Source organism: Tachysurus vachellii, chromosome 18, assembly GCF_030014155.1.
Source record: "Tachysurus vachellii isolate PV-2020 chromosome 18, HZAU_Pvac_v1, whole genome shotgun sequence".
NCBI lineage: Eukaryota > Metazoa > Chordata > Actinopteri > Siluriformes > Bagridae > Tachysurus > Tachysurus vachellii.
In genome coordinates, this window is record NC_083477.1 from 14,694,044 (window position 1) to 14,721,113 (window position 27,070).

Sequence of the window (27,070 nt, forward strand, 5' to 3'; positions counted from 1 at the left end):
TATCGACTATCAAAATTTATTTGAAAATGTGATCAAAGCATGAGATTAATGTCAGCATATTCAGCTACATAAGAGTTTACATTTACAATCTTAAGTACATTTTGAATATAATTATAACATTTTGAGTTTTTAGTAAATTAGGTCTTAAGAGTATATACGTGATGCACGGCTAACTGCGCACAGCTTGTGAGGAGAGGGGTTTAATGTGAGTCCCACAGCTGGAGTGAGGTCCAGCTGATCCTCAGACACCCCTGGTGGAGGAGTGAAGCGGAAGTGCTGCAGTAGGTAGGTGAAGAAGAGAAAGAGTTCCATCCTGGCCAGACTCTCTCCCAAACACACCCTGCGCCCTGTAATCAGACAAGAAACTTTGAAACCAACGGAAATATGGAGCACAACAGTCAGCAAACAAAAGCATTTCAAACTACCTGCAGAAAAAGGCATGAAGGCATCATTCTTAACAAATTGTCCTTGCTCATCTAGGAAATGTGCTGGGTTAAAGTTCTGTGGGCTCTCCCATTGAGTCTCATCCCTCAACACAGATGTCAGGAGAGGAAACACACAGGTACCCTGCAGAGAACAAGAGCTTTACATGTCAATACATTTAGTTACATATGTATTATTAAATAGTGTTAAATATCTGTAATTTTAGATCTAATTAAAGTTTGGTCTGAATATATCCTACACAATTTACTAACAATAACAACACCTAACTAGATTTGTAAAGTTCGTCGAGACAAACTTTGATGTTGGCTTTGACGGTGCAAGTATTCGCAAAGGCCGGTGCTTTTTGGAGACGAGTGGACATAAGGGTTAGTGTTACTTTTGGAGGCAAATGGACAGAAAGATTGTGAAAGCTACTGGACCGCTAGGGTGCCAATACTTTTGGAGGCGAGCGGACATGAGCATGTGACATGATCCGAATACCCATGAGGCAGTTCCCTTCATTGGGCTGAGTGTTTTGATATGTCACATGTCCATGTTGTGCAAATTTTTTATTTTCACGTGATGACACGTGACGACACGTGACGTGACGTGACCATAACACACGTGAGGCACTTCCCCTCATTGTGCTGAGTGTTTTGATATGTCACATGTCCGTGTTGTGCAATTTTTTATTTTCACGTGATGACACGTGACGACACGTGACGTGACGTGACCATAACACACGTGAGGCACTTCCCTTCATTGGGCTGAGTGTTTTGATATATGACATGTCCATGTTGTGCTAATTTTTGATTTCGCTTATTTTGGGGGCGGGGCTACACGTGACGTCACGTGACGTGACCAAAATACACGTGGGGCAGTTCCCCTCATTGTGCTGAGTGTTTTGATATGTCACATGTCCATGTTGTGCTAATTTTTGCTTTCGCTTATTTTGGGGGCGGGGCTACACGTGACGTCACGTGACGTGACCAAAATACACGTGGGGCAGTTCCCCTCATTGTGCTGAGTGTTTTGATATGTCACATGTCCATGTTGTGCAAATTTTTGATTTCGCTTATTTTGGGGGCGGGGCTACACGTGACGTCACGTGACGTTACCAAAATACACGTGGGGCAGTTCCCCTCATTGTGTTGAGTGTTTTGATATGTCACATGTCCATGTTGTGCAAATTTTTTATTTTCACGTGATGACACATGACGACACGTGACGTGACGTGACCATAACACACGTGAGGCACTTCCCCTCATTGGGCTGAGTGTTTTGATATGTCACATGTCCATGTTGTGCAAATTTTTGATTTCGCTTATTTTGGGGGCGGGGCTATACACGTGACGTCACGTGACGTGACCAAAATACACGTGGGGCAGTTCCCCTCATTGTGCTGAGTGTTTTGATATGTCACATGTCCATGTTGTGCAAATTTTTGATTTCGCCTATTTTGGGGGCGGGGCTATACACGTGACCTCACGTGACGTGACCAAAATACACGTGAGGCACTTCCCCTCATTGGGCTGAGTGTTTTGATATATGACATGTCCATATTGTGCTCATTTTTGATTTCGCTTATTTTGGGGGCGGGGCTACACGTGACGTCACGTGATGTCACCAGTATAGCCAATATAGGTGGGGTGCCAATACTTTTGGCAAAAAGTGGCTACTGAGGGTTTGGACATTTCATGTCAATACTGCAGTCATTATGGGATTCTACTTATTATTATACTGCATAGAACACAGGAGAGAAGCCGTGCCTGAGCTCTGCGCACGCTGCGTGTGTGAAAGCTTAGAGGAATTTTAGGAATTCCCCATTCAAGTCTATGGGACGTTCCATCGTCGACTACGGGAAAACCGAAAGTTCCGTCGGAACGCCGAGTCCGGAACTTTGTCCGGAGTAACGTCCTAAAGAACCTGTCCGAGTTTGGTGGAAATCGCTCGAAAACTTGCCGAGTTATAAACCTCCAAAATTTATAATGGAAGTGGATACGAAAAAAGGCCACTTTGAGCTTCCGTACCGGGAATGCCGGAATTCCGATCGCTTAGAAAAGTAGTAGCAACAAACTTCAGACCAGGGTCTACGACATATCCGAATTTGGTGCATGTGGCTCGAAAGCCCTAGGACGAGTTACTCTTGATAAATTTGTGGCTAAGAAGAATAATAATAACTAGATTTGTAAAGTTCGTCGAGACGAACTTTGATGTTGGCTTTGACGGTGCAAGTATTCGCAAAGGCCGGTGCTTTTTGGAGGCGAGTGGACATAAGGGTTAGTGTTACTTTTGGAGGCAAGTGGACAGAAAGATTGTGAAAGCTACTGGAACGCTAGGGTGCCAATACTTTTGGAGGCGAGCGGACATGAGCATGTGACATGATCCGAATACCCATGAGGCAGTTCCCCTCATTGTGCTGAGTGTTTTGATATGTCACATGTCCGTGTTGTGCAAATTTTTTATTTTCACGTGATGACACGTGACGACACGTGACGTGACGTGACCATAACACACGTGAGGCACTTCCCCTCATTGGGCTGAGTGTTTTGATATATGACATGTCCATGTTGTGCTAATTTTTGATTTCGCTTATTTTGGGGGCGGGGCTACACGTGACGTCACGTGACGTGACCAAAATACACGTGGGGCAGTTCCCCTCATTGTGCTGAGTGTTTTGATATGTCACATGTCCATGTTGTGCAAATTTTTGATTTCGCTTATTTTTGGGGCGGGGCTACACATGACGTCACGTGACCAAAATACACGTGAGGCAGCTCCCCTCATTGTGCTGAGTTTTTTGATATGTCACATGTCCATGTTGTGCTAATTTTTTATTTTCACGTGATGACACGTGACGACACGTGACGTGACGTGACCATAACACACGTGAGGCACTTCCCCTCATTGGGCTGAGTGTTTTGATATATGACATGTCCATGTTGTGCTAATTTTTGATTTCGCTTATTTTGGGGGCGGGGCTACACGTGACGTCACGTGACGTGATCCGAATACCCATGAGGCAGTTCCCCTCATTGTGCTGAGTGTTTTGATATGTCACATGTCCATATTGTGCAAATTGTGGATTTTCACGTGACGACACGTGACGACACGTGACGTGACGTGACCATAACACACGTGAGGCAGTTCCCCTCATTGTGCTGAGTGTTTTGATATGTCACATGTCCATGTTGTGCAAATTTTTGATTTCGCTTTTCTTGGGGGCGGGGCTATACACGTGACCTCACGTGACGTGACCAGAATACACGTGGGGCAGTTCCCTTCATTGTGCTGAGTGTTTTGATATGTCACATGTCCATGTTGTGCAAATTTTTGATTTCGCTTATTTTGGGGGCGGGGCTACACGTGACATCACGTGACATGACCAAAATACACGTGGGGCAGTTCCCCTCATTGTGCTGAGTGTTTTGATATGTCACATGTCCATGTTGTGCTAATTTTTTATTTTCACGTGACGACACGTGACGACACGTGACCATAACACACGTGAGGCACTTCCCCTCATTGGGCTGAGTGTTTTGATATATGACATGTCCATGTTGTGCAAATTTTTTATTTCGCTTATTTTGGGGGCGGGGCTATACACGTGACCTCACGTGACGTGACCAAAATACACGTGGGGCAGTTCCCCTCATTGTGCTGAGTGTTTTGATATGTCACATGTCCATGTTATGCAAATTTTTGATTTCGCCTATTTTGGGGGCGGGGCTATACACGTGACCTCACGTGACGTGACCAAAATACACGTGAGGCACTTCCCCTCATTGGGCTGAGTGTTTTGATATATGACATGTCCATATTGTGCTCATTTTTGATTTCGCTTATTTTGGGGACGGGGCTACACGTGACGTCACGTGATGTCACCAGTATACCCGGTGGGGTGCCAATACTTTTGGCAAAAAGTGGCTACTGAGGGTTTGGACATTTCATGTCAATACTGCAGTCATTATGGGATTCTACTTATTATTATACTGCATAGAACACAGGAGAGAAGCCGTGCCTGAGCTCTGCGCACGCTGCGTGTGTGAAAGCTTAGAGGAATTTTAGGAATTCCCCATTCAAGTCTATGGGACGTTCCATCATCGACTACGGGAAAACCGAAAGTTCCGTCGGAACGCCGAGTCCTGAACTTTGTCCGGAGTAACGTCCTAAAGAACCTGTCCGAGTTTGGTGTAAATCGCTCGAAAACTTGCCGAGTTATAAACCTCCAAAGTTTATAATGGAAGCGGATACGAAAAAAGGCCACTTTGAGCTTCCGTACCGGGAATGCCGGAATTCCGATCGCTTAGAAAAGTAATAGCAACAAACTTCAGACCAGGGTCTACGACATATCCGAATTTGGTGCATGTGGCTCGAAAGCCCTAGGACGAGTTACTCTTGATAAATTTGTGGCTAAGAAGAATAATAATAACTAGATTTGTAAAGTTCGTCGAGACAAACTTTGATGTTGGCTTTGACGGTGCAAGTATTCGCAAAGGCCGGTGCTTTTTGGAGGCGAGTGGACATAAGGGTTAGTGTTACTTTTGGAGGCAAGTGGACAGAAAGATTGTGAAAGCTACTGGACCGCTAGGGTGCCAATACTTTTGGAGGCGAGCGGACATGAGCATGTGACATGATCCGAATACCCATGAGGCAGTTCCCCTCATTGTGCTGAGTGTTTTGATATGTCACATGTCCATGTTGTAAAAAAAATTTATTTTCACGTGATGACACGTGACGACACGTGACGTGACGTGACCATAACACACGTGAGGCACTTCCCCTCATTGGGCTGAGTGTTTTGATATGTCACATGTCCGTGTTGTGCAAATTTTTTATTTTCACGTGATGACACGTGACGACACGTGACGTGACGTGACCATAACACACGTGAGGCACTTCCCTTCATTGGGCTGAGTGTTTTGATATATGACATGTCCATGTTGTGCTAATTTTTGATTTCGCTTATTTTGGGGGCGGGGCTACACGTGACGTCACGTGACGTGACCAAAATACACGTGGGGCAGTTCCCCTCATTGTGCTGAGTGTTTTGATATGTCACATGTCCATGTTGTGCTAATTTTTTATTTTCACGTGACGACACGTGACGACACGTGACCATAACACACGTGAGGCACTTCCCCTCATTGGGCTGAGTGTTTTGATATATGACATGTCCATGTTGTGCAAATTTTTTATTTCGCTTATTTTGGGGGCGGGGCTATACACGTGACCTCACGTGACGTGACCAAAATACACGTGGGGCAGTTCCCCTCATTGTGCTGAGTGTTTTGATATGTCACATGTCCATGTTATGCAAATTTTTGATTTCGCCTATTTTGGGGGCGGGGCTATACACGTGACCTCACGTGACGTGACCAAAATACACGTGAGGCACTTCCCCTCATTGGGCTGAGTGTTTTGATATATGACATGTCCATATTGTGCTCATTTTTGATTTCGCTTATTTTGGGGACGGGGCTACACGTGACGACACGTGACGTGACCATAACACACGTGAGGCACTTCCCCTCATTGGGCTGAGTGTTTTGATATATGACATGTCCATATTGTGCTCATTTTTGATTTCGCTTATTCTGGGGGCGGGGCTACACGTGATGTCACCAGTATACCCCATTCAAGTCTATGGGACGTTCCATCGTCGACTACGGAAAAACCGAAAGTTCCGTCGGAACGGCGAGTCCGGAACTTTGTCCGGAGTAACGTCTTAAAGAACCTGTCCGAGTTTGGTGTAAATCGCTCGAAAACTTGCCGAGTTATAAACCTCCAAAGTTTATAATGGAAGCGGATACGAAAAAAGGCCACTTTGAGCTTCCGTACCGGGAATGCCGGAATTCCGATCGCTTAGAAAAGTAATAGCAACAAACTTCAGACCAGGGTCTACGACATATCCGAATTTGGTGCATGTGGCTCGAAAGCCCTAGGACGAGTTACTCTTGATAAATTTGTGGCTAAGAAGAATAATAATAACTAGATTTGTAAAGTTCGTCGAGACAAACTTTGATGTTGGCTTTGACGGTGCCAGTATTCGCAAAGGCCGGTGCTTTTTGGAGGAGAGTGGACATAAGGGTCAGTGTTACTTTTGGAGGCAAGTGGACAGAAAGATTGTGAAAGCTACTGGACCGCTAGGGTGCCAATACTTTTGGAGGCAAGCGGACATGAGCATGTGACGTGATCCGAATACCCATGAGGCAGTTCCCCTCATTGTGCTGAGTGTTTTGATATGTCACATGTCCATATTGTGCAAATTGTGGATTTTCACGTGACGACACGTGACGACACGTGACGTGACGTGACCATAACACACGTGAGGCACTTCCCCTCATTGTGCTGAGTGTTTTGATATGTCACATGTCCATGTTGTGCAAATTTTTGATTTCGCTTTTCTTGGGGGCGGGGCTATACAAGTGACCTCACGTGACGTGACCATAACACACGTGAGGCACTTCCCCTCATTGGGCTGAGTGTTTTGATATGTCACATGTCCATGTTGTGCAAATTTTTTATTTTCACGTGATGACACGTGACGACACGTGACGTGACGTGACCATAACACACGTGAGGCACTTCCCTTCATTGGGCTGAGTGTTTTGATATATGACATGTCCATGTTGTGCAAATTTTTTATTTCGCTTATTTTGGGGGCGGGGCTACACGTGACGTCACGTGACGTTACCAAAATACACGTGGGGCAGTTCCCCTCATTGTGTTGAGTGTTTTGATATGTCACATGTCCATGTTGTGCAAATTTTTTATTTTCACGTGATGACACGTGACGACACGTGACGTGACGTGACCATAACACACGTGAGGCACTTCCCCTCATTGGGCTGAGTGTTTTGATATGTCACATGTCCATGTTGTGCAAATTTTTGATTTCGCTTATTTTGGGGGCGGGGCTATACACGTGACGTCACGTGACGTGACCAAAATACACGTGGGGCAGTTCCCCTCATTGGGCTGAGTGTTTTGATATATGACATGTCCATATTGTGCTCATTTTTGATTTCGCTTATTCTGGGGGCGGGGCTACACGTGACGTCACCAGTATACCCGGTGGGGTGCCAATACTTTTGGCAAAAAGTGGCTACTGAGGGTTTGGACATTTCATGTCAATACTGCAGTCATTATGGGATTCTACTTATTATTATACTGCATAGAACACAGGAGAGAAGCCGTGCCTGAGCTCTGCGCACGCTGCGTGTGTGAAAGCTTAGAGGAATTTTAGGAATTCCCCATTCAAGTCTATGGGACGTTCCATCGTCGACTACGGGAAAACCGAAAGTTCCGTCGGAACGCCGAGTCCGGAACTTTGTCCGGAGTAACGTCCTAAAGAACCTGTCCGAGTTTGGTGTTACCTGTCCGAGTTATAAACCTCCAAAATTTATAATGGAAGTGGATACGAAAAAAGGCCACTTTGAGCTTCCGTACCGGGAATGCCGGAATTCCGATCGCTTAGAAAAGTAGTAGCAACAAACTTCAGACCAGGGTCTACGACATATCCGAATTTGGTGCATGTGGCTCGAAAGCCCTAGGACGAGTTACTCTTGATAAATTTGTGGCTAAGAATAATAATAATAATAATAATAATAATAATAATAATAATAATAATAATAATAAGCTTATAAAGGAAATCAGAATGTTGGCTTCTACAAAGCCAACATAATAATAATAATAATAATAATAAGCTTATAAAGGAAATCAGAATGTTGGCTTCTACAAAGCCAACATAATTAACATATTGACCTTCTTGATGAAGAAGCCCTGGAATGTAATATCACAAGTAGTGGCATGTGGGAGACTCATGGGCACTATGTTAGCTAGTCTCTGAGTTTCATGGATCACTGCATCTGTGTAAGGCAAATTCTTTCTGTCCTCCACAACTGGCTGACGATCTCCAATGACTCTATCAAGCTCTTCCTGTACACGATCTAGAACCAAGAAAAACCTTGCTTTTATAAACAAGTGTACACAAAATATATAAAAAATTCAGGTACAGTAGACTACCTGCAGTGGTCTTTCAGTGGACAATAATTGTGCAAGTTTAAACATGTTACAGTGTGTGAAATTTTACCCTGAATCTGAGGATACTTGGCCATTAACAGAAGGCACCAGCGTAGTGTTGTGCTAGTGGTGTCAGTACCAGCAGCAAACAGGTTGGAGACAGTTATAATAAGATTGTCTTCATGAAAATATGTGTCTTTATCTCCAGCTTTCTGTCCAACAAAAAAAAAAAACAGTCATTACATTTTATATTATTAGAGTACACTCTTTTCTGATCCTATGCAACCTTCTATGCAACTATAAAATATACAGTATATCTAAAATCCAAAAGGTTAATTTACTCTGGTCACACACACACTACTGGATCAAAGATAGGAGAGATATATTCTATCTAAGATTTTACTTATATACTTGCATACAGTGCAAGTTATTTTAGTTATTACTTTGATATCACAATAATCCAAACTATTCAGAAAGCAAGTTGAAATTATATTACAAATGGTAATTATAATTATAAACTTAAAAAAGTTATGCTACCTGGCTTGAGGAAGATTAATTATATTTACAGTGACACACCTATATCACTAGTGTGCCTTACATTTCCAGTGCATACTGTATGAATAAACCAAATTTTGCCGACAGTAATCCTACTTGTGACAAGTGGTTGTTTTTTTAAAAGTTTTCAACTTTAATTTTAGGTCACAGTGGCAATGATATATTTTATAGTGTCTAAAAATGCTGGTTCATGCTTTCTGCAGTATGCAGCCAGAGGTGGGTAGTAACGAACTACATTTACTTCGTTACATTTACTTACGTAAGTAATGTTTTTGGGTAACTTGTACTTTTAGAATATATTTAACTTTTATTTGAGTACAGATTTTTGATACCTCAGCAAACTAAAGTGATCTCTTAGGTTTGTTTTAGAATATGGAGCATTTAATATACAGTACACGTGATTAAAACAATCTTTGTGATTTAAAAGTATACATAAGCTATTTTATAAAGCAATTTGTTCAATTTCTAGAAAAGCTAAATTCCAGAAAGGTTTCCTTTTTTATCATCATGTCGCATCAACTTAAAAGCATAAGCACAGTATAAGTTTCTGAACCATTTTGCTTTTAAAATTTTGAGAAAAACAAATAAAGATGTTTCTCCAGTCCAGTTATGAGAAACCCCATACACTACATTAACATCGCAGAAGCTGGGTAAAAACTATAAACTTCACACATCACTTACACTTAGTCACTGGATATTCTTTTTGTCCTAAAATAAGTACATTTTAAAATGTTTACATGCTTAATATTTCTGTTTACAGCACAAGATTTACCTCTGCATTCTTTTTGCGTATAAGAAAAGAGTCAACCAAGCCTCTGGTTTCCCCAAGATTTAGTGTCTCCTCCAAATTGGCTACCAGCTCCTTTATCTGTTTTAGATTATGAGCACGGTTTGTCATCAAACGTTTCCAGTCCTTTAGCCAGTTCCCAAGCCATGGAAACATATTATAGATCTACAAGTAGAATAGCAAATTATTTAAGGCCTCACTTACTGTGTGTGTGTGTGTATGTGTATGTGTGTGTGTGTGTACATATATATATATATATTTCTTTAATGAGCACAGTACCTGTATAGAAGGTGAGCCACTAATCTTGATGTTCTCGTTGGTACGATCAACCATGTCTTTGAACTTAGAGTCAGTGTATTGAAATCTGCTTCCATAGACAATGGCTGAGATGACATTTGAAGTAGCATAATTTAATGGTTGTGAAGTATCAAATGGTTTCCCTGTAATATAGTAAGCAACAGTTTATATTTTCAATGTTTTCTAAATATCTAAACTGGCACTTGTGTGCACATTATCTATAAAAGTGTTAAGGAATAATTAAAGTTACTAAAGTAAACTTAACTAAACTAAATGTAAAATTATTAGAATAGAAATGTCTTAAAAATGTTTTTCTTTTTCTTGTGTCTGAAGATGCTCAAAATTTTCATTTCTGGTATCCTTGGAAACATCCTAAAGGTGTATACAAAATGAAAACTTGAAAATAAATCAGAGAAATATCAAAGAAAAGGATTGTCCATTTCACAATTCTTTGTTTTTCCTAAAGTGAATTTGTTAAAATGTCTACCAAGTATATTAAATAATAAATGAAATATAAAATTACATAATAAACTTTCAGCTTTAATTTGAGCGTACTTGCATTCAAATCGAATGACGTACTCAATACTCGTAAACCATTGTCTCAAACAGGAAGACCAGATTAGATTTTGGCAAAGACATACAAAAGTGAAGTGTCTGGATGAACATCCTATTGATAAACCACATACAAATGAATATTCATATACTTCTGATATATTAGTTCTGTTTCCTTAAAGAGTGTGAGACCATGTGTAAAAGTGTTAAATATCCTACACTGTTCGATTTAAATTATGAGTTATAAATGATGAATTATAGCACTAATGTGCTGACAATAACCCTTGTCTTATTTCTAATGAGGATACTTACATTTTATTTGCTGCAAATCATGGATTTATTTATATAGCTCAGCTGTGATACTCTCAAACAGTTCAATATTATTTATGTTTTTGCTGTTGTTAATTCAGTACAATTTTAATATACATAATCAATTGTGATTTTTTTTATTCAGCAATAGAATATGCAAAAATATGGTAATTCTATAAAAAAAAAATTCTAATTAGATCATAATGAAGTGAAATAGTGACTGGATTTATACTGGCATTCATATTAGTGTAAGATTTTACCCTGTAAATCTTCCAACACTTCCCTCAAATAGTGTGTTTCTTCTATGATTTTCTCCTCGCTCCCTCTTTTGCCCATCCCGAAATCTCGAAGAGTGGTGAGCGAAAATCGTCTCATTTCTTTCCAGCTTTCACCATTGCTAAACAGAATTCCTGAAGTTAAAAGAGAAGTTAGTAAAGAGAAAATCTTGAGGTTTATTGGTGACAGAGAGAAATAAGCTTCTTGAATGCAATTGAACAATTCTAAAGGCAATTATAGAAACAGCTAAATGGAGAAAAAAAATCCTCATTTTTAAATATGGAATATTTTCACAGTACAGATAAAATATCCCAATAGACAAATAATCAGCATTCACCCAGTTCTTCTACAGTTAAAAAGGGACACTTTCAAGGTACCTTAAAAGGCCATTTTATTGCCTATATATTATTGCAGGCAAAAATACAGGCAGAAACAGTTAATGACCAAGAGGCTGAGTGTTTATTTGAAACACAATATTAATAAATGCAACTTACTGTAAATGAAGTTAAATGCTAAATGAATTCTGCATTTTGACAGGCATGCAAAGCAAAACTTCTATTCCTTAGCAAACAAAAATACTAAAAATTTAATTTAAAAAAATTCTCAAAAAAGAATTTGAAAATAAATCAACCCTAAAATTTCAGCTGAAATTAAAACAAAATGTCTATTGAGGCATATATTGAGGTATATAAAAATAACATATTACCATGTCCTTTGCTAAAGTCAGAGAAAACGGGACTAATATCTCTGTTTCCAAATTCTTCTGCATTATTTACAAGTGCTTGTTTAACAGTTTGATATCCTGCCAGGACAACAACTTTCTTAGGTCCAAGATACACAGTGAATACTGATCCATATTTTTTTGACATCTGTGAAAGGAAAAAAAGTAAGACATGAGATTAAGTGTTTTTTTTTTGTTGTTGTTGTTTTTGGATTGCTTTATAAATATTTGGTATTTTTTGATATTTTAATATTTTTTTACTTATGATTGACTTGGCAGTTAAAGCTCAAAAATAACAACAACAATAATAATTATTATTATACACACACACACACACACACACACGCATTGGGCATTGCAATTTATTAGGCCTCCAGAATCACATCAGGTGGGCAAAATAGATATTACAAGTGTAAAATAGATATTACACACAGAATGGTGATAATTGTAGAATTTTTGATTTAGAAGCATTCAAGTCAATTTGGCCTGTAAAAAAACAGGTTTTATTATTTGTTGACATTAAAAATGGTCAAAATGGTTTCAAAACAATCTCCTGCCTTTGAAATATACCAGCCTGTAATTGTGCATCAACTTTTGTGCCTCTATAGTGAAAATAATTCAAAATTAGTTTTGTTTTTTTTTTACTAGAAAATGAGGCATTTGTGCATATTAATGAGGTTTATTATACCAAATATTACAAAATTTTTTGCAAAATATATGTTAGGAGGACAATACAAATACAAATACAATACAAAGGTTAAAGATTACTAAGATTTTGTTTAAACATTTACATATTCTAAACACGAAAATGTCTTATTCTCTTGGCAGATCATTTGCTTATTTCTAGAAACAGACAAATGCTTACACAGCAAATTATGTTGTGAATGAAAACATGCAATGTGTATGTGTAAATGTGAGTAAAAAGCATAAAAGCAAAAACAGCACTGGTGCAATCTGCAGTAGAAAATTGCCACTTTGATTTTGGGGCTACTATGGAGAAACACACACATATATACCCAGACTATTGTAGAACAGTGAAAAGGTTGTGTTTTGTTTTGTTTCCTGTGTTTTTGTTTTTACAGTTAATTCACTGTGTTCAGCCTGGTACTTCAGATATTCCTCATATGTTTACGGTAATTATGGCTGTAACTAGGCTGCTTTAAAATTAAACAGTCTTGGGAACAAGACTAAATATTACGTACTGAGATTTAATATTGTAAACTAAATGGCCAACATGTTAAAAAAATCTATTTAAAACTTCTCCAATTAACTTATTTTAATGGGAAATTCAAGTAACAAGTTAACTAAACAGCTAGAGTTGCACAATCTCTTTCTTGAGCACTTTAAATCACTGAGGCCCAATGCTGGTGTCATTTGAATGGTAGTGAAGACCATTTTAACTGTTATAACATGGTTGTGTAATCATATATGCATGTATGCAGGTTGTGGTGATACAGTACCATCATGCCTAGTGTCTGCTCATTTTTAAGTTATTGAATACTGAATTATTGAATTGAATTTTCAGAAAAACTCCAGTATTTTTTATTTTCCTTAAATTTCTCTGAAGCTGTGAATCATACCATGTGTGCACAGCATATAAAATGTGAATTTCTGTGTGTCAGGACTTGGACATTCTCTGTTGGAACACTGGGGAGTGTTCTGGCAGTTTGTTGTGTCACATGTTTTTGTCCTTGCTCACCTGTTTCTAATTGAAACCTGAAAATCACCTGTTTCGTCCGCATTGCATGCGTGCTTAGCGGACTCCTCAACTTTTCCTGTCTTTCAGTGGACTTTCCTTGTTTTTGTTGTTTTCCCCCTGCCTATTTTTTTTTTTGTTCTTTTGTTAATAAATCGTTCTTTGGTTATCCCTGCATTTGGGTTGGGTTTTAACCCTTACTCTGGCCACTGCCACCTTGTGACGCTGTGATTTTTTTTACTTTACTGACATATAATGTGTTGAAAATGTGATCTCTGACTGTGGCATGATTGCTGGTTCCAGATGGGTTGGTTTAATTATTTCAAAAACTGCAGCCAAGATTGTTTCCACTCAACTGTTGCCAGCCAAGATTGTTCTTGGCTGGCAAGAGTAAAGCCCAGTGGGTATTCTGCTGTTATAGTCCATCCATCTCAAGATTATTGTATGCTTCCTGTTGGATTGAATCTGGATCTGAAATTGGATCTGGCATTTTCCTTTGACCTCCCTTGTTTAAATTGGAGCTCTTAATCTGTATGATTGCATGAACTTTGCTGCTGCACTACAACTGGCTAACCAATGTATAGGCGTTCCTTCTAAAAAGTGTGGGTATGAACACACAAATATTGCTTTGACTACACTTAAAATGAGTCTAGCGACATCAAAATTATACGGTTAACAATAAAACTCTATATTAATAAATAACCTGTGTGTATTTAAAAAGGGCTCATAGCTCTTTGACTGCTTGACATAAAATCATAATGTTTTATGTGAGACTGCTGCTGAAGTCACTTATTGCTTTTAAACTCTGAGGTCATATTGTAGTGTAATGTGGCAAACACTGACAGTGAAATAGACAAAAAAAAAAAGAGGTTGTGTCACTGCAATGCTTCTTTTGCAGTTGCTTTTCACTCTGGCTACACAATGGGTTCTAAATTAAAATGTATACTTATAATTAAAACATTATTGCAAATAAAAGCAACACCTCAACAACTGGATAAGCAGCATGTTAGAAAATAGATAAAATATTTGCAAGAACACATATATTGAATTTGGTTCTTCAAAAATAAGGCATTTACAAATAGTGGATTTTTTGTTGCATAACTGACTTTTTTACTTGTTATTGAACTAATTTAAGGCCAGATTTTTTTCTCTTTTTTTTTTTTTACTGTATTTAACTTTCATATTATTTTAGACAAGATTTTATACCATCTATGGTTTTATTGTATGTTTTTCTTTCAATTCACTGAATTTTCTTACAATTATATACAGTGGTTCCATATGAATGAACTAAGTTGCTAATTTGACTATTTATTTTACCCTCTCAGGCCTTGAACCCAAATCCTTTACTTTAATGCAGTAATATAAACACTACTGATTCTCTCTATTTAATTCAAATGTAATTTTTTTTTCCATATTTGTTTAAATTAATTTTACTATAAGCAGTTTCAGTGTGCACTATGGCCAAACACAAGCAGTACTGTTGTGTCTAGAAAATGTGTCTACAATAGTGATGGGCAGTTCGTGGACGAATCGTTCTTTTGAACCGGTTCTTTTTAGTGAACTGGATGAACCAGTTCACGAAATCGGACTGATTATATATATATATATGTAACTCCTGTACACTGAACTGAGACATGTTGTGCTGAGAGAACTGTGAGCTCGAGCTGTTGATACTGCCCATGCGTGAATGACTGAACCGATACAGCGAATCATCAGTACACTGAACTGAGAACTGTTTCCAGAACCGATGAGCTGTTGATACTGCGCATGCTTGAATCACTGAACTGTGAATTGTGAATTACATCATTACGTCAGGACGTACTGTAAAAGAACTGGTGAACTCGATTACTGAACTGGTTCATTAAATGCCCCTTTTCCACCGAGGCAGTTTGGGTGCTGGTTCGGAGCCAGAGCCTAATTTAGAACCATTTCTAAAAGGCAGCCAAAGCACCGGCTCTGAACCAGGAAAAGTGGTTCTTAAGTAGCACCAAAACGTTGCTGGTCTAGACTTAAGAACCGCTTGTGTCAGGGGCTGTGGGCGGGGCTACTGTTCACGCATTTGATAATGTACCTTAAGTATACTAATGTTTAATTAGGGTGACCAGACGTCCTCCTTTGCCCGGACATGTCCTCTTTTTGAAACCTAAAAATGTGTCTGGGCGGAATTTCTAAATCGTCCGGGATTTTGTTATTCTAGCCTCAAACGTGTTTACGGCGAATTTGCATTGCTCTCTCTTTCATTCACATTCTAGTCACGCCCTCCCCCTACAGTTCGCTTTGCATTGAGTGGAAGTGTAGGGTGTAGAGCTACCGTCATTGGTCGATAGTATTCTCTGCACACATATAATTGGTCAGTCACCTCAAGCGCCTTGTTTACCGCTGGCAAAGCGCATGGCTACCCGGCATCTTCAGCCATGCCGAAACGCAAGTGTAAGTTCACTGACGAATTAAAACAAAAATTTCCATGTTTTCGTGTCGGTCGAGATCAACATGTTGACACATTTGTATGAATTCATGAATCCCAATGTAGCATGTAGCTAACTACTATCATGTGTGCTGATAATGTATCATATCGCGGTAAAGTAAAAGTGTATTAAACATTAGTATACTTAAGGTACATTATCAAATGCGCTAACAGTAGCCCCGCCCACAGCCCCTGACACAAGCGGTTAAGTCTAGACCAGCAACGTTTTGGTGCTACTTAAGAACCACTTTTCCTGGTTCAGAGCCGGTGCTTTGGGTGTCGAAACAGAAAGAACTGGTTCTAAATTAGGCTCTGGCTCCGAACCAGCACTCAAACGAACTGTCCGAAAGAACCGGTTCGCGGAAAAGAACCGAACTTCCCATCACTAGTCTACAAAAGCACAAGGCTTGGCCAAATCAAGCTAAACTAAGGTTCAGAACCAAACGAGCTGCTTTGTCAAAAACAGTTGTCAAAAAAAAATTTGAAAACAGGTGAAAGTAGCCCTACATTATACGCTTAACGATAATATTACAATTTATTTCCAACTCTGACTATATAACCATGAGCCTTGTCATTTTTCCAGAGGAGACATTACTTAGGATTATTAATTTTGATTAACACTGACTAATATGCATATACACAAATAAATCTTTATTTGGATAGCTGTCATTTCTGTCTGAAATCTGTGGCTTCAACAAACAATCTTCTGAAAGCTAAGTGCTAATTATCTAATGGAAGCAAACAAAGTGAAAACTACGGAAGCGTATTGCATTCACTTGAGGAAAAAAAATCTGTTTTTCTGAATTAACGAATTAATTATCTCAGAATTATCAGATAATTTTTCATGAATAAAAAAGTTTTTTGCTCTGTTTTTCTGAATTAACGACTTAATTATCTCAAAATTATGAGATTTTTTTTTTGGAAAAAAATTGTTTTCACTGTTTTTATGAATTAATGAGTTAATTATCTCAGAATTATGAGATAATTTTTCAGAAAAAAAAAAAAATTCTGATCTGCTTGACGTTGCTGTGTTTCTCCAGGATCAGTTGAACCAATATGGTATGCTTCACGGTAGCCATATCACCATTCGTGAAAACCCGTCGATTGCACCATTGATGCAGATCCCATATGGTTTGAGTTTATCATATGAATCAACATGCCATAAAAAGTTCGGGCCTGGATTATGATACAAACGTCGCCGAAGACGATTCCGGCGCCTCAGTTGCACTCCATGGGGATCCAGTATTTTCAACAATTGCCTGATTGTCTCTTGTGTCACCACATAGGCAGCCTGAATGCATTTCAGATGCATCATCTTATATCCGTGAAGCATACCATATCGGTTCAACTGATCTTGGAGAAACACAGCAACGTCAAGCAGATCAAAATGTTCTTTTCGTCTGAACAGGCGCAAAGTCTTGAGGTGTCTGGGCAAAGTTGACGCACTAATAATAATATCATTTATATTACTTAAAGACAGCAGTATCTCCCAATGTCTCAAACCCAAAGTAAAATAAAACCGGATTAAACTTGAAAGGCGGGACATGTTTACTTCCATGCAATCCACCTAAAGTAGAGCTCCTGGCAGGATTTTGAGGGATCTCATTAATTTAGAAAAACAGAACAATTAATTTTTTTTTATGAAAAATGATCTCATAATTCTGAGATAATTAACTCATTAATTCATAAAAACAGAGTGAAAAAAATGTTTTTCAAAAAAAATTTCTCATAATTTGAGATAATTAAGTCGTTAATTCAGAAAAACAGAGCAAACATTTTTTTATTCATGAAAAATTCTCTCATAATTCTGAGTTAATTAACTCGTTAATTCAAAAAACAGAGTAGATTTTTTTTCCTCAAGTGAATGCAATACGCTTCCGTAGAAAACAACCAAGACACTCACTTCCCATAGTGACAGGTAGGGTCTCTTGAGGTTCAGTTGCAGCATATTTCCCAGAACTGGTATTGGTTTAGGACCCGGAGGCTCCTTGTTTTCTTGATGAGAACTGGCGTTAAAAGAAAGCAGATAAACAATCAGCAGAAACACAAGACCAAGCAAGATGGCTGTAGTTGTAGGTTGCAGGATAAGAGCTTCCACCAAAGCCATTGCTAAAAAGGTAACGTGAAACAAACGTGTTCTGCACAAAACAAGTACAAAAACTACTCGGGTTGCTACCCTTCTGGTGACTTTGGTTGGCTGGGAGTGGTGAAGGAACAGGGGAGGCGTTATAATAAACGGCGGACAGAACCACCCTTAAATGTATATTTGTCAAATTGGTATTTGTGTTTTATTTTATTTTATTTTTATTTTTTTTGTTTAACTATTTTATTCTTTAATTTTATTAAACGTGTTAATTTATTTGTAAGAGAAATTCATCCAAGCTTTAAATTAGTATATAAAACTACATGGAGCGAGTTTTAAAGCGGATTATATTTACAATAGCCTCACTTTATGTAACAACATTTATACCATTAGATACTAAACTCGCATGTGGAACTCATTTATGTAGGATGGGTTGGAGAATAGATTGTTCCCCTACGTTGCACAAGATGGTATCACCTAACTATTGCTTCGCAGTAGAGAGTGGGGAGGGGGCGCGAGAGGGGAGGGGGCGCGAGAGGGGAGGGGGAGGTGATTTGAAGCTACAGTATGACGGTTTTGACACGTCCAGTGTAAACGTCCTCAAACCCACTCTAAGTGACTCGAGCCCGGACAGTAGGCTTTTATTTATTTTACTTTGTTTACACCTTTTCCCCATATTCCCATGTGTACAGTTTTTTCAGGGAAGAATTATGTTTCGCTTCCAAACTATATTTTTCCCTTGTCTGCATTACAGTGGCATGTCAAAATCTGGGAATAAATTGTGTGTCAGTTATAAAAATTACATTCAGTGCATTTATTGGACTGCAATTATGGCTGGTGTAATTTATTTTAATAAACAAACAGTAAGTTGTGGACCACCAAAATATTTTTTGTATACCAACATATATAAAAAACAAGGCATTCCAGTATAACACAATATGCTTAAAGGACAAGACACAAACAAGGTTTAATATAACACATTGTTCAGTCTCTGATCAAGCAAAATAAAGTTTTTAAAAATGTACTTTAATTTTAGAACAATTTATTTAATGGTTATGGTCATTAAATTGTTTAAAGTCATTTAAATATGGTGTCAACATTTCCCTTAATTCAAAATAACAACAAAAATGTTCTTATCTTAATTCATTTGTGTAAGTAGACATTGAAAATATTTTACAATACACGATTGCATTTTTAGATTAACCCATTCTTACTCCCTACATGTCCAATACTGATCAAGATTTAATATGAATACAGTGGTTTTTGTATTAGAGACAAGTTGCATGCAGGACACCACATTAGGTACGTATCTTCATGCTAATGTTTCAGTGGGTTTAATTTTGTAATGTGTATAAATTATGTTTGACTAAGCATACTGTACTACACATACTTGTGTTAAGCCAGTTACTCTGTGGGGACTAATAAGTACACATTTTTAGGAATGCCGGCATGCAATTTGATAAAAATCTGACAACATCTCTCTGAATGTATATAAAGATTTAAATTGGGGAGGGGATGTGGATCAGGTAGCAGAGCTCATGATGCCAGAACCTGACTGAAAGGGTATGTTTTGTTTTTCATACAATCACAGGTTATGGGCAAATAAAGAAGGGGTTGGTTTTTCAGGCATAAGGCACTTTAGTAGACTCCTTTATTCAGTGTGACTTACAATATATTTCAATTTATACAACTGAGCAATTGAGGGTTAAGGGCCTTGGTCAGGGGCCCAGCAGTGGACCTGGGATTCAAACTCATGACCTTCCAATCAGTAGTCCAACACATTAACCACTAGGCTACCACATATCTACCAACACATTAACCACTAGGCTACCACATATCTACCAACACAATAACCACTAGGCAACCACATATCCACATATTAGTGGATACCCACTAATCTAACTCTATTTATAATGTTATCAGGTACTGTGACCAATTATCAGTTATTTTACATTTTCACTAATTATTGTAGAGTTATTCATTATGCAATTGTACAGCATTATTAAAGAAAAACAAGTGGTGCCCTGCAGTGGGTTTATGGTCATGCACCATGCAATGCATGTTCCTAGGTTATATCCTAGCATGACCCCGACCTGTGATTTCATGAAAAGAATGGATAATTGATATCTATTGATTTAGGTCTAAAAATATATACAGTATATATTATCTTACAATGAGGGGCACGGTGGCTTAGTGGTTAGCACGTTTGCCTCACACCTCCAGGGTTGGGAGTTCGATTCCCGTCTCCGCCTTGTGTGTGTGGAGTTTGCATGTTCTCCCCGTGCCTCAGGGGTTTCCTCCGGGTACTCCGGTTTCCTCCCCCAGTCCAAAGACATGGGGTAGTTCGGATAAGCGGTAGAAAATGAATGAGTGAGTGAGTCTTACAATGGCCAGCTAGTACTTAGTATATTGAGATACACCTTCAGGCATTTTAGTTGTGTCTCAGTGATTCAATATCACTTAAGGTGACAATATGAACGAAGTGGTGATATTGGAACTTAACTCTTTAGACTAATGTGATGGTTAATTAACATGGAGATTAGTTGGTTTTAATGTGTGTTTGGATTAGAGGACTGGGAGATTCAGTATAAAAGTTTCAGGTTAGATGATGCTGTCAAACATGAAACTCACAGGACTCTCAAAACTAATATTTTTCATTTAATAAATGTCCTTTTTGTTTCCTGTTTCTTGAGACTGTGGTTAGAAGCTATGTTTTCATGGATTTTGTTGTCTTCACTTCCCCTCTTGGAATTAGTTTGAGTAGTAGTAAAAGGATTTCACTATTAATTGAGTTTATAGTCACACAGTATATCTCTTAGGTTTCCTGAATTAGCTGAAGTTAGTTTTATTCAAATGTTCAAGCATTCGGGCCCTCACGACCAGACTGTGTAACAGTTTCTTTCCACAAGCCATCAGACTCCCTAATAACTGAACTGATCTGCACTGAGCACAACACACACTCGCACATCAACTGTATGGACTGCACAGACCTACAACAAATACACACAGTTCCAATATATCCATAAAACTGTTTACATGCTGTTTTTGCACAGTTTTTTTGCTCTTGCATGCTGTCTCACATTTCAGTCATTTGCTGTTTTGCACAACCAATATCTCAGGTAACTGCTGCTATAATACTGTGTTCATTCCAGTATTTCTGCACACACATTATAGTTGAAAATACAGTATTTACACTGGTCGGCACTGTTTCTGTTTATTGTCTTTTGTGTATTGCCTTGTAATTGTGCACTAAAATTGAGAATTCACTGATGCATAACTTTAATGTGACAGCCACAGTTCAGGTGCAATATACAAAAAAATATAACATAGCATATATAGATTTTTATTTTTAACAAATATCCCACACTGCTCATAATATATACAGATCAATCAAATACAGAAGAAGACGTCACCTCTAAAATTCCATTTGAAATACCATTTCAAATACCATATCTCTCCTTTAAAATACCATATCTCTCACACTAACATCCCCCCTAAATGCATTGCTTCAAAAATTTTACCATCAAGAATAATTGTGATAAAATAAATAACATCAAGGTTGTTCTTACAGTACATATACTGTCAGTGCTAAACATTTTGAAACCTAATCAAACTAAAAAAAACTTTCTAACTTAAAAACTTGAGTAAACAAAAAGATGAGTTGAAAATATTTACTGAATAGATGCACTCAGTTGTGGGATTAAGTTAGAGAAGTTGTTAATAGTAAAACATAAAATAGAAAACTGAATTTTGATGATATTATACAGAATTCAGGATTTTCTTTTTTTAAATCTATTAGGATAAAGTAAAATGGAAAATCTATTTTCCTATCTTAAGTACCATTTCTTATTTGTCTTTGATTAGGTCCGTTTGACTGCACAAAGCTTGTGGGGAGATGGGTTCACAGTAATCCCAACCACACCTGTGAGGTCCAGCTGATCCTCAGACACCCCTGGAGGTGGTGTGAAGCGGAAGTGCTGCAGGAGGGAGCTGAAGAAGAGGAAGAGCTCCATCCTGGCCAGGCTTTCTCCAAGACACACCCTACGTCCTAAAATCAAAAAGGCAGTTCTTAGATTTCATGTTCCTGTTGCCACGAGTCTTGGTCTTAAACATGCCATTCCTATTTAGTTCAGGTGAGATCATACCACACAATACACTCTTACAAAAAAGTGTTCCTTATTTTTATTAATTTTTATTATTTTTTATATTTCTGGCTAGTGTCTTTGTCATCTCTGAAATGGAAACATTTATAGTTTATATATATATATATATATATATATATATATATATATATATATATATATATATATATATATATATATATATATTTATATATATATATATATATATATATATATATATATATATATATATATATATATATATATTTATAGGTTTTATAGTTTCATATAAACCAGCAGGACAAACCATAGGAATTTTTATGAGTGTACATTTAGATTTCATTTCTTAGGGGGTACTTCAGAGTCTAAAATCGATGTGGTCAAAATGTTTTTAAATCTTGTTATTTAATCTAAGCACCACTCTTCTTAATTTTTTCCTGGCCTTAAATTTATGTATTATTCTTCTATATTTTACAGCACTTTTAATAATCCTAATATCTAGGCTTTGCCTTTGTCTGTTTACTTGCTTGCTAACCTTTAACAAAGAACACATTGGAAATAAATCATGTGATTGTTCTGATGATGTGTTTTATGATCAAATGAATCACCTGCAGAAAAAGGCATGAAGGCATCTTTTTTAACAAATTGTCCCTGTTCATCAAGGAAATTTTCTGGGTCGAAGGTGTGTGGGCTCTTCCACTGACTCTCATCCCTCAATACAGACATCAGTAAAGGGTAAACAGTTGTGCCCTTGAAGAGACAATTAAGAAATTGTTAAATATGAAAGCAGTGTTTTTAACGCACATTTTAAGCTGAGGTGAATTTGATTAACAATAACATTTACCTTCTTAATAAAGAATCCGTTAAAGTTCACATCACAGCTGGTGGTATGGGGGAGACTCATGGGTACTATGTTGGCCAGTCTCTGGATTTCATGGACTACTGCATCCGTGTAAGACAAGTTCTTTCTGTCCTCTACAACTGGCTGACGACCTCCAATCACTTTGTCAATCTCTTCCTGGACTTTATCTTCATGTGTAAACATTCATGATTAGCATTAAATATATCCACTTAGACCAAGAATCATAAATGCACTTCCTGTATAAGTTCACTTACCCTGTATGTGAGGGTACTTGGCCATAAGCAGCATTCCCCAGCGCAGTGTTGTGCTAGTGGTATCAGTACCAGCCACAAAAAGATTTATCACTGTGGTGATAAGATTTCTCTCATTGAAATGAGAGTTTTTCTGTCCTGACTGCTATAAAACCAGACACCACAGAGCTAACATTAGAATTCATTGAATTCAATAATCAGTCATAAGATACATTCAGACTCAATTTTTTTTCAAGCAAATACTATATGCAAGCAGGTGTAAGCATTTATATTTATTCATTTATTACTTTAGCATTTTTTTAAGTGACTTACTGTACCCAAATGAGTAATGCAAGCAATGCAATATGTCAAGAAGAGGACAACGCAAGATTTTTTTGTGTGTATGGGTGTGTGCTAGAGGTGCAACAAGCATAGAATAAAGGTGTAAGAGCTAGTGGAAGTGCAGGCTTGTTTTTTGCTTTTTCTTAATGTGGGGATAAGTACAGTCACTATCTGACTAAAAAGTGTTATAAAGAATTGAAAACAGCTTAGCTAGACACAATGAATTCTGTCTGTCCACTTGAACTAAATCCTTTCATACCTCATCACTTTGTTTCCGGAGGAGAAAGGAATCGACAAATCCTCTGCGTTCCACTGGAGTCAGTGTCTCCTGAAGATCACTCACCAGGTTACGGACCTGTGTCTTGTTTTTTTCAGCATTCATATGGAGTGTTCTTCTGTTTTTCAAAAATGGTCCTATCCAGGGAAGTACGTTGAAGATCTTGAAAAAATGTAAAGTAATTGGTCATTATTTTGTACACTATGTGGCACAAATGCAAACATTACCACAAACACTACACTCATGCAAACGGTTCATTGTTTTAAAGCAACACATCAGCTCCATATACTGTACATTACTAATAGAATGTGATCACATTATCAGTACCAAAACTATACTAAAACTGTCATAGATACAGCATGAATCAGTGTTACATATAATAGAAGACAAACAGAACAGTTATCAACAGGTGGACATCAGCAAAATTTCTTTATTTGTCTGATTAGCGATATGCAGCTGCTCCTTATAATTTGACCAAATTTATTCAAAACAAATAATTACACCCTAGATGAATGTACACATTTAGTGTAGTTTATCACTTATACATGAATAATTTGTTGGTCTGTATTGCATCTGAACAAATTAAGGGAAAGTTTAATACAGGTCATCAGTTTATTTCTAATAATGTCATACATTGCATATCAATCTATACACCTGAATACTAAATTTTAGGAAGTATGACATTTACTTTCAGATATACAAGAAACTCTAGTCATTACTTACTCGAATAGAAGCAGAGCCACCAATCCTGACATTCTCATTGGCCCTGTTGACCATATCTTTAAATTGAGGATCACTGTATTCAAATCTGTTTCCATACACAATGGATGAGATGATGTTGGAGACAGCATAGTTCACTGGTTGGGTTGTGTCAAATGGTTTTCCTTTGGAGAAAAAAAATGTTTTATTGTAAATAAATACAAAGAAATTTATGAAAGTTTTCTCTGAAATCTAAATAGAAGATAGACTCTGATTATATTTCTTGTAAATGTAATTAAATTATCTGGGTACCCCCAAAGCTCTCAAACACTTCTTTAAGGTATTGGATTTCCTCAACGATTTTTTCTTCACTGCCTCTCTTTCCCATTCCAAAGTCTCGAAGGTTTGATAAAGCAAATCGTCTCATCTCTTTCCAGTTCTCCCCATTAGAAAACACGATTCCTAAAGAACAAAAAAGCATGTTTAATCTTCATTTTTTTTCATCAGTTTCTCTTCATACACTTTTAAAGTGTAAATCGTGGTTTTCCTGCATAATAAAAAGATGCCTGACAAAAAATGTTCTGATGTGAAAAATATAGTACATGATTTAAATATAATATAAAATCCCTTACCATGGTTTTCAGCAAACTTAAATGTATGATTGATTTCTCTTTCCCCAAACTCCTCAGCGTAGTTAACAAGTGCCTGTTTAACAGTTTTGTATCCTGCTAAGACAATGACTTTCTTGCTGCCAAAATAAACTTTGAACACAGATCCATATGTCTTGGCAAGCTGGAAGAAAGAATAGGACATTCATGAGCAAGTCCACTGTAAAATGTATGTCTTCTTCAATCCTGCTGTCTCTCTTATCTCTCATCTATCTCTCACTTTCTGCTAATTAAGTGAATGGAATGAAGACATTTGTATGATAAGGAAATTTGTCTGAAAGCATCTACAACCAATTGGCAAGCTGCCTATATTATTTTTACAGCTTATGTAATGCAGCTACAATACAGTTTAGCTGCTGCTAAATACTTCACTCCATTTGCTCCATTGATTTGCTTCACGGTGGCTTAGTGGTTAGCACGTTCGCCTCCCACCTCCAGGGTTGGGAGTTCGATTCCCGACTCCGCCTTGTGTGTGTGGAGTTTGCATGTTCTCCCCGTGCCTCGGGAGTTTCCTAGTGTGTCCATAGTGTGTGATTGCATGAGTGAATGAGTGTGTGTGTGTGTGTGTGTGTGTGCCCTGCAATGGGTTGGCACTCCGTCCAGGGTGTATCCTGCCTTGATGCCCAATGACGCCTGAGGCACAGGCTCCCCGTGACCCGAGGTAGTGCGGATAAGCGGTAGAAGATGAATGAATGAATGATTTGCAATGTTTTCTTGCGTCTCCAGTAAAGGAGAGTAAAAGCAAGAGCCTGTATTCTCCCTCCATTTATCGTGGTGAATGAAGAATAAATTAATGAAGGAGTAAATACAAACAATCAATGCAACAATAAATCCAGAAAGACCGTGAATAATTTTTGAGGAAACATGGACGCAACATTAAAAAATAATACAATATATATATTAATAATTTATTATTTTTTTACCAATAACAATGTATTTAAAACAAAAATATTGTTTTTGGTAAAGTTTAAAAATTTCTAAAGTTAATATTAATATTTTTCAATAATTCTTATCACCTCGCGCACACGAACCTGATAGGACAACATTAGAATACATCACATCCGGTCGGCATATCAGATGCGGTGTAGTCGCACAATTTTTTTTACGTATCCAACGCTCAAAACGGACCCGAAAATTACGGATCCGCCGATGGTCGGCACCTCGCGCAGCGACCTTGCGACTCTCCATAGGAAATGAATGACTCCCGGTTTATCGGCGGTCGTTTGTCGTGTGCAGTGTGAAGGCGGCTTTAAGTTTTTAGTGTACTACATTAAACTACAATGTTTTTTTCAGGTAAAAATATATATATCTTTTCTCTGAACTTTCAAAGAGGATGCACTGCTTGATATACATTAGTGATGCTACTGACTGCTTTTACCTCAGAAAGTGATTCGTGGGGTCTGTCCAAGTCCAGCTGAAGCAGGTTTCCCAGAAGAGGCAGTGGCTTGGGTCCAGGAGGTTCATTAGCTTCTTCCTTAAAGCTAGAGCTTGATAAATAGAAATAAATAACCACCAAGAGAACTAAAAGACCAAGCAATATGCTTGTGCCAGTAGCCTGCAGAAAAAAACTTTCCACCACAGCCATTCTAAAATGTAAAGGTTCTAAAATCTGCCTCTATGACCAGTGTTTCTAATGCTCTGGAAATTCCAAAGGCAAACACACATGTGTATATATAATGGATA

General features: G+C 37.9%; 1 protein-coding gene across 1 annotated transcript; it reads right to left on the reverse strand.

Moving 5' to 3' along the window:
• Positions 1-27,049, reverse strand: LOC132861574 (uncharacterized). The gene is made up of 18 exons (XM_060893175.1): positions 26,766-27,049; positions 25,352-25,511; positions 25,032-25,181; positions 24,744-24,904; positions 24,003-24,182; positions 23,426-23,567; positions 23,154-23,338; positions 22,918-23,059; positions 22,051-22,236; positions 18,009-18,358; positions 11,931-12,093; positions 11,209-11,358; positions 10,070-10,230; positions 9,776-9,955; positions 8,519-8,660; positions 8,191-8,375; positions 426-567; positions 1-347 (listed from the first exon to the last, which is right to left on the reverse strand). Exons 1-18 carry the CDS (start codon positions 26,970-26,972, stop codon positions 145-147), a joined length of 3,189 nt encoding a protein of 1,062 aa, XP_060749158.1. The 5' UTR covers positions 26,973-27,049; the 3' UTR covers positions 1-144.
• Positions 27,050-27,070: the final 21 nt, after the last annotated feature.